We start from the raw sequence: 18,533 nt of genomic DNA, 5'->3' as shown, positions 1-18,533 counted from the left end.
CAGATTAGACTTTGCCAAAAACGTCTAAAGAAGGCTGCCCAGTCTTGGAAAAGCATTCTTTAGATGGTTGAAACTAAAATCAACCTGCACCAGAATGATGGCGAAGGCTTGTAACGCGTTGCTCATGATTCAAGTCACGCCACATCCTCTGTAAAACATGGTGGAGGCAGTGTGATGGCACAGACATACATGGCTTCCAATGGCACTGGGTCACTAGTGCTTATTGATGATGTGACTGAGGACAGAAGCAGCCGGATGAATTCTGAAGTGTACAGGGCTATACTTTTTGCTAAGTCATTGTAATGGATACTGTGTGTATTCTACCATAGTGAATTAAAATTGGTGATAATGACCCTCCAGTTTACAGCCAGCTTGGATCTTTTAACAGCTTTTTGTTGGAGACCTAAATTGATTTGATATTGGTAACTTATCTTGGGGCTAGATCATCCGTATATTTTGACGGAACAACCCCTTTAAGAAAAGAATCATTGGAGCAGGGGTCCTCAACTTGTAGCTCATGTGGCTCGTGGTCCCATGAATTGTGGCTCGTGGCTGTCTCCATGCTTGGTTCATTAACTTCAGGTCTAGCAAACCGGTATGAAGAGCACATCTCAAAATGGTGAATTCTGTGACTTGTCCTGCAGAGAAGAGCAGATCTGGGCGCACATACTCTATTCTTGGGGGTTTAGAGAGAATTCGAGCTTGGTTTGCTGGAGACTGGATGATGAACTTGTCAGAGAAGGTGCTTGAAGCTGAATGCGACAGTTTAATGAGAGAATACTGAATAGGGGTGTTGTGGGAACCCCTGGATTTTGGTATTACGTCAAGGTGATTTCTGTGAAAAAGCTTTGGCTATCATTTTACCTGTAATGGGGACTTTGGTTGCCACTACTATGAGGGGGATGGGAGCTGAATGTGGTTCTCAAGGTCAGAAAGGTTGGGGACCACTTGATTAGGCAGTGCATGTGTTCAAAATTCTAATATCTGTATATCCGTTTTCACCAGACGTATGGCATAAAATTGTTTGGAATGTCTTAAATATTGTGCAACTCATAGTTGAGCAAATAAAGTCTTTGGTGATATGTTGGTCCTACCCAACTCTGACAACTTTTTTGTAAAACTGGTTGCCTTTTCTTAGGTGGTCAGTTGCTGTGTGACTGGCAAGTTTTTCTCTGTTGTAACCTCCTTTTTTTAATGTTCTTTTATGATATAGATGATCAGCGCTGAAGCTCCAGTACTATTTGCTAAAGCTGCCCAGATTTTTATAACGGAGCTTACCCTGCGTGCCTGGATTCACACAGAAGACAACAAAAGGAGGACATTGCAGGTAGTGATGCCGGTGTGCTTTAGGCCTTCACGGGAACCGTCAGCTCTTATATATTGTCCAATTGAACTTATCAACAAAGGCGCAAATAATTGTAGGTGTCCATCCTGTGTACTCAGTCAGCTGTAGCTGACCGTTATAGTGGGAGGCCATCCCATCTACTCTATTCATAAAGATTTATCTCATGTTGGCTACCAAATAAACCTCCATGATAAGAGATGGACCAGCCATGCTTCAAACCAGGGTTCCGCAGTCAGTGATTTCCGACTTCTATATCTCTCTATGCTCTGATTTCATTTTTGGTGGGTAAAACCATGTCATTCAGACATTAACTAAGGCTGCAGTTATGCTGCCCGACCGTTGCTGCTTTAAACGACTGCCACGTAAGTCAATCTGCGGTCGTTTAATGGCCTGTGTAGTTAAGCCAACTGCGCTTCCAATCACACAGAACGATTGTTAGTACGATCTGTACATACAGAATACATTTTATCACCGCATCACATCCAGGATGATGCGCTGAGTGATCATTTTTAAACTACGGTAGGTTAAAAATTAATTTGAACAATAGATTTGCTCCATTGGCTGATTGACAGGCAGTTTTACAATGGCCAATTATTAGGGAGTGCGGATTACCCCACTATTGGTCTGTGTAAATGCAACATGGGGAAGGTGGTGATTTTTTTTTGATTTTTTTTTTAAAAGCTGAAGTCCATACACTTCTAATAACTACCCAAAACTAGCTCCGACTCCAGTCCTGATGCAAAGTGCATGTTTAGTAAATGTATTGCTAGACGGTCTACAGTCCAATCCAATATGCTGTTCCCAATAAGACCCTGTTAGCATGCTTATCTCCTAGAGCTTAAGAAAAGGAAACTCTCATGTAAAAAAAGAAAAAAAAGCTAGCAACCTGCAGATATGGGGTTAATAGTGTTCTAAAGCTTTGCAGATGCCACATTGAAAGCCCGGTTTCCAGGAGGAAATGAGCTTTATTCCTCCCAGCACACTCTGAAACCGGCTGCACCTCCTTGAAAAGCCAGTCACCTAGTATACAGTGAGCAGTAGCTGTAACAACGCCCCGGCACAGACTGACAGCCGGCTCAGCAGTGTATCACTACAAATCCACCTGGTGGTTAGAGCCGCTGCTCACTATGTACTGAGCGGTGACTGAAGCCTCGCCAGTCACACTTATATGGCTATGTGCACACGTTGCCGATTGGGGTGCTGAATTTTCCGCACAAAATCTGCATCTCCTAGCAGAAAACGCAGGTGCAGATTTGCCGCGGATTTTGTGCGTTTTTGTTGCGGAATTGATGTGGATTTTGTGCTTTTATTTTTATTTTATTTTTTTTACCCCTGCGGATTTCTATAATGGATGGGGTCAGAAACACTGCAGTTCCGTACAAAAGAAGTAGCATGCTAATTTTGTTCCTCAGCGGATTTCATGCAGATTTTTCCGCACCATTAGCACAGCATTTTTTTTTTCTATTGATTTACATTGTACTGTAAATCACTTTGTGGAACTGCAGCGTTTCTGCGTGGAAAAATCCGCTGCAGATCCGCACTAAATCCGCATCGTGTGCACATAGCCTATGACTGAAAGCCAGAGGCTGTAGAGAGAAATAATTTCCTCCTAGCAGCCAGGCTTTCAGTGCGGAATCCCGCATGGCTTGAGAACGCTGTTAGCCTGCAGGTTAACCCTATATCTGCACATCTATAGCGTGTTTTTTTTAAATTATTTTTATTTACTTGAGTTTCTCTTTAAATAAAAGTTTAATCTAAAAAAAAAAGTTGACGTTCTTGAACCGTTTCTACGAATAATATATTTACTCTTTGTCTTCTTAGAGGAACGACATTGCTATGGCAATTACAAAGTTTGACCAGTTTGATTTCCTTATCGACATTGTACCCCGGGATGAGCTAAAACCTCCAAAACGCCAGGTAGGTCTCTTCCTGCAAACGCTGAATCTGTACAGGTGCCAATTTCTGTACAGACAGCACTACAGCTATCCACTTGAGTGCTTCTATGCTGCTGTGGGAATATTTGTAATTGTGGAATGTTATATTACTTGCTGCTATCATGTGTATCTTAAAACAATAAGATTTACAATTGTTACATTGCATGTTTAATCCTTTGTCTGTTTATGTGGATCCTCAGAGAGCAGCAAACTTCTGATGGAAAAAAGAGCTAAAGGAAGTGTGAACAGAGCTTCAATCTCGCAGCCATGTGGTTTTTGCTACCCCATCTGAGAGCAGCGTAATGTAGGGGCAGAGACCCTGTTTCCAGCTGTGTCACTTACTGGTCTGCATGCTGTCATTTTGATCAAATCACTGTTTTATCTGTAGCAGATATCCGAACGCTGCCCTCTGTTTAACCCTGCCCACACTACTGATTATCAACTTTCTGCCTATGCGCAGTGTACACACTGGTGAGGATGAAGTTATACGGACCTCATGAATATGCTTGACTCCCATTAGAGGAGCAGTATACCTGCTACCATGTTACCTTCTGCTGATTAACAGTGATTTTATAAAAACTACACTAAGCAGCTCAGCAAGTGAGCCATCCCTGGAATCGGGGTCTGCATCTACATTATACTGCTCTAGGATTAGGTGGCCAAATCCTGGAGACAGATTCCCCTTGATGGCTAAGGGAACTTTGCTTGAAGCTCTGCACTGTCTTCCTCGATTGACAGTACTTGGCTTTGTAGGAGCAGGCTCTGTCTCCTTTCGCCCAAGCGCAGAAACCCCTTTCTACAGTTTCCGCTTCCGTTCTGTGCAGGCATGGTTACTAGCAGCACATGTGTAATATTGTAGTAGACACGCTGCTAGCTCCTGCCTAGACAAACGCTGTCAATCAAGGACGGCTGCACAAGGAGGGGGGAATGTACTGTTAACCACTTAGCTTTTCTACTTTTGGACTAAAACGTCTTGTCCTTGAAGACAATTTTTCTTGACTCTTATACTGAGCAATTAAGTTGCAGATTTGTAGCATGTTGCCATTCAAACTTTCAAACCTTCCCCCCCAATGCAATAGTTCATGCCAAGAACTGATGCACGCTTCTAAGTGAAAGTGGGCTTCTGTGTGTTTTCACATCTTTGTGGTTAGATATAGTGGTAATGTAAAAAGTCATGTAGCCAGTATTTTTTTATTTGTGTGCCCTTATGTTCCTGAATAAGTGGTCATGTGAGTTACCTAGTATCTGCACCTCCTAGCTTGTCATGTTTTGGTTTCGAAAAGTAGAATTGGATTCCAAATAATATTTGAGCACAGTAAGAACTGAAAGACTTAGCGCCCGAGTTGGATTACTACTGTTTCTGCTCCGCGTTATCTCCAGGCAGTCTCAGCTGCTGTAAACATCCTTGACTGGAAGCTATGAAACTATGGAATAAAGCTTTCAGTCGGATGTTTACAGCTGTTGGCTGCTGCACTCCTCTTGCCAAGGATAATGGGTGAAATTTAAGTGGGGAACCCTCGACCTAACTACCTGTCAATGGTCCAAGGAGGTGAGAAAAAAATCGATACTCCCAGACCAGTGTTCTTTTTTGTAATCGGCTTTGTGTTCCTCAACTGTTTCCTAGGATCAACATCTAGGGGACTGATGCCAATCTGCGGTTGGGTTCATATCTTGTAAGAGCCAGAAAAAATGATTTGTAATTTTTTTTTTTTTTTTTTATGAATTTGGTGTGGGGACGAGATGAAGTTAGATGGTTGGGATAGCAAATGCAGAGCTGCACCCCTTTTAACAGTTATTAGGACCTGAGTCATCAAGATAGATGATGGTTGTGATGAGGGTACGTGTTGGAGTCAGCGGCACCTGATTCACTAAGAAGCGCATGATTGGAGTAACATGCGCCCCCAGCTTCTCCGATTTTGGCAGCGTTGGGTGTAAATGGTGTGAAGAAGAAAAAAAAAGGTCGCAAAATTTTTGCACAACCTGAAGTTACACAAAAATATTGCAACTTGTCATTGTTTTACTCCCGTTTCTGGCACTTACGCTTTTTGATAAATCGAAGTCTTTATAGCCTTCAAAAAATGTTAGGGGATTTGTAAAGAAACTTTCTTCAAGTCTGCCAGGAAGTATCAAATTTGAAGTCTGAGTTCAGCAGATGACACGCAATTACACACACGCCACAATTTTGGCATGAAGTGTGCAAGAAACCATCCTCTTTTTTTTTCAACCCATTAGATGCCAACTACTTTGCTAATATTTCCAACAGGTGAAATTTAAAAAAAACAACAAATATATATTAGTGTGTGTCCAGTTCAACATGAAAAATGTGGTAAAAAGCCCTGTTTAATGTACCGTAACTGCTTTACCCGGTTTGCGATTACACAGCTTCTGTGTGGCTTCACTGAAGCATAGTTTGTGTAAGGCTTCTTTTACACTTACCGGGTTTTTTGCGGCCTGTTAGTGCAGGCCGTATCGCCAAAATTTTCAAGGTCTGCTGCAATAATTGACCGCAAAACCGAAAGTGACGGCGCACCGCAAAAACAACCTTCTTTTTGAGGCCACATTGATTTACAATGGGGGCCGTGTCCGTAAGCCGTGAAAAAGATTGCTCAAGCCCTTTTTTGTGGCCCCATAGAAATCTATTGGGGCCGCAAAATCACGGCAAGTGTAAAAGAAGCCTAAGGCAAAAATAAACCTCTGCCGATATGCTACCTTTTCTGCATCCTTCTTGCAGCCGACTTTCTTCCGGCAGTGAGACTTTGGTGTGTAGCATCTCTTCCACCTTGCCCCTTATTTCTGACTAACCTAACCAGACACAATGGGGACCTTTGTGAAAAATGTTTGGGTATTTGCCAGATGAGCGGATGAGAGGAAAGGTAACGGATGTATCAAATCTTTGTTCTGTTGGAGAACGTGCGCTATAATATTTTCCTGGAGCGAAATCCGTGTGCAGGGTCTGTAAACATCCTACACTCTCAGCTGTGAATATGATGTGGCTGGGAGAAGGGTGTTTACTCCCCCAGCCATGGAATCACCATCAGCAGATAGAGATGTACAAGATGAGAATGTTAACTAGAAAGGAGCTGTTACTTGAAGCGAGTACACTTACCGGTAATACACGCACCACGTTAAAGGGAACCTGTCACTCCATTCATGCTTTTCCTTGAAACACTCCGGCATTCAGAAGAACACATTGGGCCCGATTCATCAAAGCTCTACCCCAGTATTCTGATGTAGCTTTGGAAAGTCATAATTTTGGTGCAACTTTAAGCTGCGCTAAAATGATGTGAGTCTTGATGTTATTACGCCTTTTTTTCCAAGCTCCAACATAGTGGGCGTAGCTGGGGCTGGGCGGGTGAATTGCGACCGGCACTCCAGGAAGGACTGGAGTAGAATTTGTGGCGAGGTGCACACCTCTCGTCTAGCATTCATGTAGAATGTGTGCATTAGTATTTTTCATGAATAAAGAACATAGAACACCATTGCATCTCCTCATAAAGCTTGGCGTGAACAACGCCGGTATTGGTGAATTGGGCCCATAGTTTGAAAAATGCACCACTTCTACCTGCACCACTTTAGTTTATTTCTTTCATGTATGTATATAGTCCTGTTAGTCACCTGGAGTGGAGCCTGGAGAAGGAGCTACGTCAGAGAAATTATTAAAATGTGTGAAACTTTTGTGGTATAGCTTATAATTAATTTTTTTTATCTATTGGATGGATTAGGAAGAGGTTCGGCAAGCCGTGACCCCAGCAGAACCTGTCCAGTACTACTTTACATTGGCGCAACAACCAACGGCTGTGCAAGTCCAGGGGCAAGCGGCTGGACAGCAGACTACTACTTCCACAGCTACTCTCCAGCCTGGCCAGATTATTATTGCCCAGCCACAGCAAGGACAGGTCAGATGAATATGGTTATGCCTACATGTTTGCTACGTCTCTTACCCTTATTTATTTTTTGAGCATGTAACTATTGAGAACACAGATGACTTGAATGAATGGACATTTCATGAATTGTAACCTAGAATTCAAAATTGGTATTAGAACTCTACCAGATCTTACTTGAGGAGGAACAGTGCAAAGGAAAGTAATCTTGTATCTACCCACTTGTTGGACCTATTGTTCCAAATTTTCCCTCGTTTATAGTTCTATGTAGGGCTGTGGAGTCGGTAAGCCAAACCTGACTCCACAGCACTGGTCACTACTGAGCATGTACATAAAGTGCAGCACAGAATCATCTCAAATCTGAGATCCTTTGATCAGAAACAGAACAAACATTTATAGGACATTTCCGAACTTTCCCAAATTCTTAGGAAAACTTTTACAGCACATCCTGCACTGAACTACTGAACCCAATTTATTATATATTTTCGCTGTATGACTACAACTCCACAGCCCTGGTTATATGTACAATATTCACTTATAGGTTTGTTGGGTTTAGCTGGAGCTACATGTCTACTTTCAGTCAAAGATCGCTGTGTGCTGCTGATGCCTCTTCCATGTAGCACCTGCACGTGGCTGTTTTGAAGCCAAAATTGCGGTGTAGCCCAAGCCTAATGCTCCTCTTCCATTTGGGTATTTCCTGTATAGAATGCACCAGTGACCATGCAGGTGGGAGAAGGTCAGCAAGTACAGATTGTCCAGGCCCAGCCACAAGGTCAGAACCAGCAAGGTCAAAGTGGAACAGGACAAACCATGCAAGTTATGCAGCAGATAATCACCAACACCGGAGAGATCCAGCAGATTCCGGTACGTACTGCTTTTCTTATAGTTTATCTTGTTAGTTGCAGATTCAAAAGGTTTGCTCTTCAGTATTAAAACCAGTAAATGCTTTGCATAGACGAGGTCGACTTGTATGTTCAACATAAAAATAACCTGACATTTTTTATTATGTTTAAACACTATGACCCCAATTAATCAAGACCGGCATTGTTCATATCTGGTGTAACACTTTTTCTCTCGGCCCTTCGTATTGATAGTTGCCCATTTGGTCAGGATGCGTTCTGCAATGCCTCATTTGAGTATTGGATGGCAAGAAAGATGGAAAATTTCAGCCTATGCTATAGTTTTTCATGCTTTTTAGTCTGATCTTTAAATGTGTCTTTATGTAAGTTTAAAGGGCTGAATATTAAGAGATACAATATTGAATCTATATTGGACTACCTAGACACTGAATGGCAGAAATAGTACATTTGTAAATGAAGCGCTCACTATGTATGTGGGGGCATTATCCTGTTCCCAACACCTGCTGCCCATAGGCTATTGGCATCTGTTTAATAGATGGTATTATTCAGAAGTGGCAATGTTTATGCCTGTAAACCCAGCATATTTACTGGGAGCTTCTTCCCAGCTAGTAAGTAATGCGGTCTGACTTATGAGTCAGTCCGCTTGTCTTGGAAGTGATGCCAGCTACTAATGCTAGCATGTCCTGTATCGGGCACATGGAATTATGTATTACCGGAGATCCTGCGACTACTAGTATGTGCACGGATTATCGGGAAACGGGCTGAAAATCATACCAACATTGTGCTATGCTCCTCCACATCATGTTATGCCTTATTCCCACCGCCAGGATTTTTTGATTAGTTTTTGCAAACCAGAGACACAAAACAGGAGTGAAGAAATACTGACCTGTAAATAAGGCAGTAGAGAGGTGTGTGCGGGCCATAGAAAGCTAGAATATGGATTGTCTTTCACATTCTGCTTCTTGTTGGCTTCTAATTCCCCTTTTATTTTGTAGGTGCAGCTGAACACCGGGCAGCTTCAGTACATACGTCTTGCTCAGCCAGTGTCTGGAACACAGGTTGTGCAGGGACAGATTCAGACCCTAACGGCCAATGCACAGCAGGTAATTTTTACTTTACATTTCCCTGACTTAGGAACCCAAGAGGGAAACTGACAAAAGGCCAAAATGGTGATAAATGTCATGCTTTACTAGATCAAGATATAGGTGCACATAGGGGAGGGGAAACAACCAGAAAAAAGGGGGCGCGAATCAGTGTGAACCTTGATAAACAGGTATGTAAAAACACAATATACACGAATCCAAGCTATAATGAATCGAAGGTACGCTTATAGTTAACAGAAGATTATTATTGCAGCAAAAGTGTCATCAAATATGTAAAGATGACAACATAAAATGAAGTAGCATAGTAAAGATTTCCAGTAATTTGAACCATGAGGTAGTATGTTGGCATTGTGTTTGTGCCTCCAAATTATAGGATATAGTGCATGGATACCTGGACGGAAAGCGGGCCCCTGGCATGTATAGTGTGGCTAAGTAATATACTGTGGAGGTAGGTAATGTAAATATTATAAATATATGTACCTGGCTAGAAGCCAATGGTCACAGAAATGAGCCCACCCTGACTCGCGTTTTCGCGGCTGCCTTTGTTATCTCTCTAGATTTTTTAAGCTCCTTTTATCCGCACTAATAGTCCTCTGTTAACTATAAGTGTATTCTATGATAACTTGGATTCATTATACTTGGTGTATTTTGTGGTTTGTTTGGTTTTTTTATATGCATGTTGATCGTAGTACAGACTTTGATTTACGTCCCCTTTTCTCTGGTTGTTTCCCCTACCCTATGTGCACCTATATCTTGATCTAATAAAGCTTGACATATTTACCATCATATTGACCTTTTATCAATTTCTCTCTCTTGGTTTCTCACGTTTTCATTACCAATTGGTTATCGTATAGAGGATATATATTTATATGCACCTTTTATTTTTCGTCTGATAAGGAGATTCTATTGACATTATTTATGCATGTGTATCATTGAATTGTTTTTTTTTTTTTTCCAATTTGCCTCAGTCTTGGGGATGTGGTTTTTAATTGCTATTTTACATTATTTCTATGCTGTCGGTCTCTAGAATATAAATTTCAGAGCATATCGGCTTTAGTAAGATACTGTGACTTGCATTATGTTTCTCAAGTGTTTTAGACAGTCTTTTTTTCACTTTGCTTGACAATGAAATGGGACTTGTGATGCAATGAACTATTTTGGTTAATTTGGCACATTTTAAGAGTGCCAAGTCTATGATATCAAATATTATCAAATATTTTTTTTATTTTAAATATGCTTTATAAACATGAACAGATAATCATGCTTTAAAAGAGTTGTCCAATGGGGATTTGTTTGCTAAGGGTCGAGATCTTTAACAAAATGAAAAGCAATATTCATGTTCAGTCACCCCAGTCCTGTCTCCACAGGTTTCTGCTTATTGGGTCCCATCTTCGCACTGGCTGAACAGGCGTTTCATGCTATTCACCCTGTCACTGTCTGGGGTGGTTGACTACTGTCCCCTGTGGTTAGCTGAGCAGGCATTCTTGTCTGTTGAGATGGGACCAGACTGTAGAGATGCTAAGGCTACTTTCACACATCAGGTTTTCAGTGTCAGGCTAAATCCGGCTAGTGTTGGAAAAACTGGATCCGGCGCAGATTGTGAAAAACTGATGCGACGGATCCGTTTTTTTGACGGATCCGGCTAGCCTATCTAGATTATTGGATAAAAAAAATTTTGGAGCATGCTCAGTTTAAAAAACCGGATCAGGCCGCCAGATCCGCCTTTTTCCGGAACCGGCACCTTCCGGCTCCCATAGGCTTTCATTGTAGCAAACCAGCCGGAAGCGCCGGAACCGGCGCTTCAGGCTTTTTCGTCGGAGACAAAAACCGTTGCAGTAGACGTTTTTTTCAGAAGCCGGGATCGGAATTTTAGCCGGATCCGGAAAAAAACTGAAGAAACGCTTGGCCATGCGGCGCGATCCGGCGCTAATACAAGTCAATGGGGGGAAAAACCGTTCCGGTTTTTATTTTTTCCGGTTTTTCTCTAAAGAGCCGGATGTAGCCTGAAACAAAAAACCTGATGTGTGAAAGCAGCCTTAAAACTGGCCATACTCGTTAGATTCTGTGTGTAGTTCATTCTCCCAACTTCCCCCAAACACGGGAGCACGCGGCTTGGCCAATCATCCTTGTACTTTTATTGAATGTGTTTGGAAACATTTGGGCTAAGCATTTCCTATACTACTCTGATCCCATATAACCCTTGCTATGAATCAAAAATCAAGAAAGGGTCAGAGAGTTTCTAGAATATTTAACAAAATTTATTACATCAAAATTGAATAGTAACATAAAATACAGAAAGTGACACTAATAGCGGGGTAATGAGAAGGAAGGTAGGTATTGCAGGTAGCATTCCCTGTATGAGATTTGTATATAAGGCTTGGTTAGTCCAAGCAATGAAAGGGAATAGTACGAACTCTAGTTCTAATTTCAATTGAAAGTGCAGTAGTGCATATAATGTATTGAAGCAATCAATAGCTAATAAATAGTGCAACTTACAGGTTATATTAGTAGATGTGCGATCTCTCCTGAAGAAGATCGGCGAAACGCGCGTTGAGGCGGCGGGTGGAGAGATCGCACATCTACTAATATAACCTGTAAGTTGCACTATTTATTAGCTATTGATTGCTTCAATACATTATATGCACTACTGCAATACCACTTCCTACCTCTTGAACTTATCGGTCATCTATAAATATTGGTACATTTATTTATATATACCTATAGACTTATATTTTTATATACATTTATAACCGAATTATGAGTATTATTTTTAATTATTATACTACAAATTTGATACATGAAGCAATTTTTTAGATTTGGATTCCTAATTGGACCAATAAATTTAAAATAATTCTGTATATACAATGCAACCTATGATGTATTAATTATTATCTTCTCATTACCCCGCTATTAGTGTCACTTTCTGTATTTTATGTTACTATTCAATTTTGATGTAATAAATTTTGTTAAATATTCTAGAAACTCTCTGACCCTTTCTTGATTTTTGATTCATAGCAAGGGTTATATGTGGTCATTGTATATTGAGAAGTTATTTGATAAATTCTTTTCTGATATTTGGGGATTTTTGATTTAACTACTCTGATCCCGTTGCAAAAAAAAAACCTGTTATACTGGGCAACTGCTTTAGCAATTCAGGAATATTTACATCCAGTTAATCCACTGAAATACTTTTTAAATGTTAGAATATAAGAATTTACCAAATTGACTTAATTTGGAACTTAGGTTTCCATTTGTTGAGACTTGTTACTGTGGATCATTGGGAGATTGTCTTTCGTAAGGCATTGGTTCTGTTGGTTAGCCACAGATTCCAAGTTTTAAGGAATGAAGTCCAGATAAAAAAAGTCAAGGTAGATTTTCAGTGACATTCTGCACCTTAGATTCTTGATGTTCTCTGCCAAACCTTTCACTTTGGAAACACACAGGCTCCACATTTATTCTCCCCTTCACGACGAAAGCACAAAAATAGAAGCTCTCAAGGTCATGAATAATTTTTTTTTCCTTTCCTTTTCCATTTTTTTGCTGCGAAAACGCATTCACAACACAACCCATGTTAAAAAAGTTAAAAATTGTGATATTCTTACCTTCCTGCGTCCCGCGCAGCCCCCCGCAGCCTTGCCGATGCTCCGTTCCCAGTGATGCATAGCGAGACAATGACCTGTGATTTAGTGGTCTTGCGAGACCGCTACATCATCGGGTCATTTCGCTATGCATCACTGGGAATGCGAGCACTGGGAAGGCTGCAGGGGCTGCGCAGGATGCCGGAAGGTAAGAATATCATGATTTTTTTTTAATTATTTTTAATATTCTATATTTTTACTAATGATGCTGCATTGGCGTCATCAATAGTAAAAAGAGAGAGAGAGAGTGAGCGAGAGAGAATTTCCCTGATGAGAAATTTTCCTCGCATGCTCAGTTTGAAAAGACTGCATCCGTCGCTGGATTCCTGCTTTTCACGGATCCTGCGTCCATAGGCTTCCATTATAGCCAACGATTGGCAGCGCAGGATCCATCGCTGAGTGATTTTTTTTTTTTTTCTGACGTACTGAAAAAAAATGTTCCTCTGTGCGTTGTCCCTCCCCGACGGACAGCAATTTTATGACGGATCCAGCGCACGACAGATAAAACAGATGACTATCTGTCACAGTCCGTCGCTAATACAAGTCTATGAGAAAAAAAAACGGATCCAGCAGCAACATTTGCTGGATCCGTTTTTTTCACAAAATGACGGATTGTGACAGAAAAAGAAAGACGGAAGTGTGAAAGAGGCCTAAGACACTTATCCATCACTAATCCTGTAGTTTAATGGTAAATAAAGACACAGCCGGAATAAAGTCATTTATTTGAAATCAAAACAAAACACCATTTTATATTTTTTATTTAAAAATAACAGTTATACTCAGCTAACGCCCATTCCATTGACTCCCTCGTTTCCTGTAATAAAACAAAAATAAAAAACATGATTGTCTGTCATGTGCAGGGGAAGATGTGGACTCGGTGCCTGCATCAAAGTCAGGGACATGACATATAACATAAATGTCAATGTCATGAAGGGGTTAATAATCTGATCACTGTATGAAGCCCACTGCCAAATAACCAACTCTCAGCGCATCCCTGACCTTAAAGGTGCAATAGCATGTGCCAACCACCACTGCAACAATGGTCACTACTTGTACACTTAATGCCTTACATTCCTACAGCAAATATTTTTGTCCTTGTGCTTAGACTAGCATTCCTCCCATTTGTCCCTGGTTGATTTTTAATTATCAGGAGACTACTAGAGGAGTTCCACCTATTTTTATCAGCTCAGCCTGAGAATATGTGGAAGGTGAGATTTTCACCTCTTTTTCAATTGGTGTTGGTGCAATGTTGCAGCCATTGCTGCTGTTCTTGTGGCTTGAGCCATGGGGGCTATGCCTCTCTGCATAGGCGCTGTGGGGCACCAGGACACTCCCCTGCTGGTGTCTCTAGTGGTGGTCGGTGCATGACGCTGCACCTTTTAGGCTAGGGACCCACTGAGAGGTTCCCTGTGACATGGCAGTGGGCTTCATACTGTCTGATCAGAATGTTAAACTAAGAACCTCCATGTTCAGTTTTGTACATTTCTGCTTGGCCACAGTAGATCATTGTATGATTATCATTTTTTGAGTGTGATCCGTGTCTTTTATTTTTTTCCTTCATTTTTTTCCTATGCAGTTATGGCTTACTATTTACCAAGGCTGTGGAGTCTTTAAGCCAAACCTCCGGCTCCAACCCCTCAAATTACCTGACTCGGACCCCACAGTACCGGTCACCACTGAGCATGTACATAAAGTGCAGCACAGATTCATCTCAGCTAAAAGCCGAGATCCTCAGATCCTTAACAGAACAAACATTTATAGGACATTTCATAACTTTCTCAAATTAGGAAAAAATATTCAGCACATCCTTCATTTTGCTACTGTACCCAAGGTATTATATATTTTAGGAGTTGGTCCATTTCATACAGACTCCACCAAAATGGACACCGACTCCACAGCCCTGCTATTTAGTCTTTTATGGGCAGACAAAATGTCTTGGTGACAAGAAATTATTAATTTTTCATTTGCACCAAAAAAGAAAAATGCAAAGATCAACTTTAAAAGCCTTAATTGGGGAGACCACACTTGGCTTTGTTTCACAATGTTTGGCCTTTGGTCAGCCGCAGAGTCTCATCCTTGGCTAATGGGTCAATTCTGAGGTTAGATTTTGTTTCATCCAAAACAGCATTGAAAAACCATATAAATAATTCCAGGTGTGTTGAAATGGTTGTCTGAAGTGATTGTGCCGTAGATGTGATGTCTTTGCTTTTTCATTCTAGATAGCGCAAGCAGAGGTGCAGCAAGGCCAACAGCAATTCAGCCAGTTCACTGACGGACAGGTAACATCCACAATGGGTGTAAAGCTTATTAAATTGTCCCGGGCCAATTATGGATGCTTATGATACCCATTTTCTGTTTTCCAGCAATTATATCAGATCCAGCAAGTTACCATGCCTGCTGGTCAGGATATTACACAGCCCTTGTTCATCCAGTCAAGCGGCCAAGCAACTGATGGACAAGCCACACAGGTCACCGGAGACTGATGAAATGACCCGGGCACAAAGGGGCAATGGGACAGCGCACGGACATTCACCCGGATAGGCTGGTGCATTCTATGACCTCCGCGCATTAGGAGTCTACAGTTGGCTTTGTTTTTATGAAGGTGGAACATTTCCTCGGCAGAATATATGTGCACAATATGGAGATCTGAAAGTCACTGTAGTATGCACCAAAGAAGGATGAGTTGTACCCAGCAACCCTGCAAGAGAGAACGTCACAAGCCCAATGCACTTGTGTGTTTTTACCAGTCTTTTGTTCACACTGTACAATAATAATCTTAAAATGCCATTGGGGCCCGCCTGGCGTCCCTCGTGGAAGGGCTAGTGTTATCTGCCACTGCGACATATATTACCAGAATATGCCCCTGCACCAGAATCGTACCCTTTCCTAGTTTATTCTTTGTCCCTCTCTACAGTCCTGCCTTTTTTATTTTGTAAAGATTTAACAAAGGGAAGGGCAATTTATTTAACCCATTTGGCTTCCTATCCTGTTCATTTGTTTGTGATTGAAATTGGTAAATGTGAACAGGGGGTTGAATGTTATAAATATATATATATTTTTGTTTTCTTATTTTTAAGTTTTGTGCTAGTCTGATTCGAATGCATGTGAAACCTTTGCACAGACAGCAATAAAGTTTTTTTAGGTAGGTTTTTTTTTTTTTTTTTCCCGAACACTAGACACACACGCCAAAAATGTGGACGTTTCCCCTAATATAATAATTATATCAACCATCGACATTTTACAACATATACATACCCATTACTTTGCTTGTACTGGTGGTTTCACACAGCACTTTGGGGTCTGTTTTGATATACATACTTCACAGGTGCATAGGACAAACACATCTATAGCAGCCTACTCCCCTAATGGAGGCCAAAATAGTGTTGGGTTTCTTTTGTGTTTAAAGGGCCACTGTCACCCCCCTCCAGCCGTTATAAACTAAAAGAGCCACCTTGTGCAGCAGTAATGCTGCATTCTAACAAGGTGGCTCTTTTAGTTTTAGGTTCAAGTATACACCAAAAAAAGCGATTTGATACTTAGCCATAATTGGTGTCTCTAGCCACGTAGGCTGGTCCTCCCTCCCCAGCTCGAAACGCTCCTCTGCCGTCACTCACATCTTCTTGGTCTTTCTGCGCCGCCCCCCTCAGCGCTGTTTACGTTTTCAAACCGGCGCCTGCGCTGTGTAGTACTGTTCTGCGCAGGCGTCCAAGCCAGGCTTTCACACTGCGCCTGCTTTGAACAGTACTACACAGCGCAGGCGCCGGTTTGAAAACGTAAACAGCGCTGAGGGGGCGGCGCAGAAAGACCAAGAAGATGTGAGTGACGGCAGAGGAGCGTTTCGAGCTGGGGAGGGAGGACCAGCCTACGTGGCTAGAGACACCAATTATGGCTAAGTATCAAATCGCTTTTTTGGGGGTATACTTGGACCTAAAACTAAAAGAGCCACCTTGTTAGAATACAGCATTACTGCTGCACAAGGTGGCTCTTTTAGTTTATAACGGCTGGAGGAGGGTGACAGTGGCCCTTTAAGCTTAGGCTGGTATACTTTATCATGCCTTTTTTTTTTCTACTGTATGTACACTTTTTTTTTTCATTTTAATTTTTTTTTACAGTAGGTGAATATGGGCAATCTAAACTACTGTATGTCTATACATGGTACCCTTTTACCCCTTTCCTACATGTGCGGCACATGTACTGTAAATCATATTGATTAAGGCGGCGGTACTTCATCGTTATCATGTGGATAGAGGAGATTTGCTCGACGTGGTCACAGCAGAAGCTTGGCTTAACTGACAGCGTTAAAAATCCGTAAAAAAAAAAATTATGGAAAACTGTTTCACCATTAAAGTCCCATTTGTCATATAAATTCAGATGCTTGTGGAATTGCCTGAAATATAAAATTGTCATTTAACTTTTACATAAAAAAATAAAATTAAAATCAAAAACGCCGTATAATAAAATAGTCAAAAAGTCATAAGTATAGAATAGTCATGGAAAAAAAAAAATCTTGCTCTGTAGGCAATAAAATTTACAGCTCTACAAATTTTGATGCAATCTACTTTTTGTAACCAAGTTGTGTGCTTATGTAGCAAAACCTAAATATTATAAATGTAGTATCTCTATAATTATACTGACCTGAAGAATAAAATAAGTCATCACTTGCCATGCTGTGAAAGGTCTAAAATAATAATTTGGGAATAGCCATTTTTGTTCATTCAGTCTTCCAAAAATTCGAATAGGGATTTGTAAAAATGTTATGTAGTCCTAAGGCCATGTTCACACTTTAAGGTTTTTACCGCGGAACCGCGGCGATTTTGATGCTGCGGGTCCACAGCAGTTTCCATAGCGTTTCCATTTACATGCAAACCCTATGGAAACCGCAAACCGCTGTGCACATGCTGCTGGAAAAAACCGCGCAGAAACGCAGCGGTTTAAAACCCGCAGCATGTCACTTCTTTGTGCAGAATCGCTGCGATTCTGCACCCATAGGAATGCATTGAACCACTTACTTCCCGCATGGGGCTGTGCCCACGTTGCGGGAAGTAAGCGGATCATGTGCAGATGGTACCCGGGGTGGAGGAGAGGAGACTCTCCTCCAGGCCCTGGGAACCATATTTGGGGTAAAAAAAAAGAATAAAAATAAAAAATCATGTTATACTCACCTCTCAGCGCTGCACGCGGCCGGCCGGTCAGAGTTGCTGTGCGAACAGGACCTGCGGTGACGTCGCGGTCACATGACCGTGATGACGCCCGGGTCACATGACCGTGACGTCACGAAGGTCCTTCTCGGCACAGCATCTTTGGAACCGGAGCGCTGCGTGCAGCGCCGAGGAGATCCGGACATCGGAGGGTGAGTATAACCAATTTTTATTATTTTTAACATTACTATTGATGCTGCATATTGCTGCATATGCAGCATCAATAGTATAGGAGTAATCCCGCAGCGGAAATCGCAAAACAAACCGCGATAAATCTGCAGGGATAACCGCAGCGGTTTTGCCCTGCAGATTTATCAATTCCGCTGCGGGAGAACCCGCAGAGGGACGCCGCAAAGTGTGAACGTGGCCTAAATGGTATGGGGGAAAAAAAAACCCCTTCAACTTGCCCTTACAGAGCTCTTTCCGCAGAAAAATAAGTCATAGCTTTCAAAATATGGCAAAGCAAAATGTTTAATTTTTGCAAAAAAAAATCTTTTGTAAAAGTAGCAAAGTACAAAAAAATAAATCTGGTATCGTCATAATATTACTGACATAAAAAAAAACTTGTATTGCA

The 18,533-nt window shown here is 41.5% G+C and overlaps 1 protein-coding gene across 3 annotated transcripts in view; it reads left to right on the top strand.

Annotated features, from left to right (window-relative positions):
• Nucleotides 1-15,906, top strand: part of NFYC (nuclear transcription factor Y subunit gamma) — a 91,259-nt gene extending 75,353 nt beyond the window's left edge. For all 3 annotated transcript variants that reach the window (XM_077296062.1, XM_077296063.1, XM_077296061.1), the window contains 7 exons: nt 1,214-1,327; nt 3,167-3,262; nt 7,002-7,175; nt 7,866-8,024; nt 9,016-9,123; nt 14,981-15,040; nt 15,125-15,906. In XM_077296062.1, the coding sequence (XP_077152177.1) occupies nt 1,214-1,327; nt 3,167-3,262; nt 7,002-7,175; nt 7,866-8,024; nt 9,016-9,123; nt 14,981-15,040; nt 15,125-15,244 (831 nt within the window). In that variant the 3' untranslated portion in view covers nt 15,245-15,906. The remainder of the gene's footprint in view (nt 1-1,213; nt 1,328-3,166; nt 3,263-7,001; nt 7,176-7,865; nt 8,025-9,015; nt 9,124-14,980; nt 15,041-15,124) is intronic.
• Nucleotides 15,907-18,533: the final 2,627 nt, after the last annotated feature.

This window comes from Ranitomeya variabilis, chromosome 3 (genome assembly GCF_051348905.1).
Source record: "Ranitomeya variabilis isolate aRanVar5 chromosome 3, aRanVar5.hap1, whole genome shotgun sequence".
Lineage (NCBI taxonomy): Eukaryota > Metazoa > Chordata > Amphibia > Anura > Dendrobatidae > Ranitomeya > Ranitomeya variabilis.
This window is presented reverse-complemented; position numbering and strand designations above follow the sequence as displayed.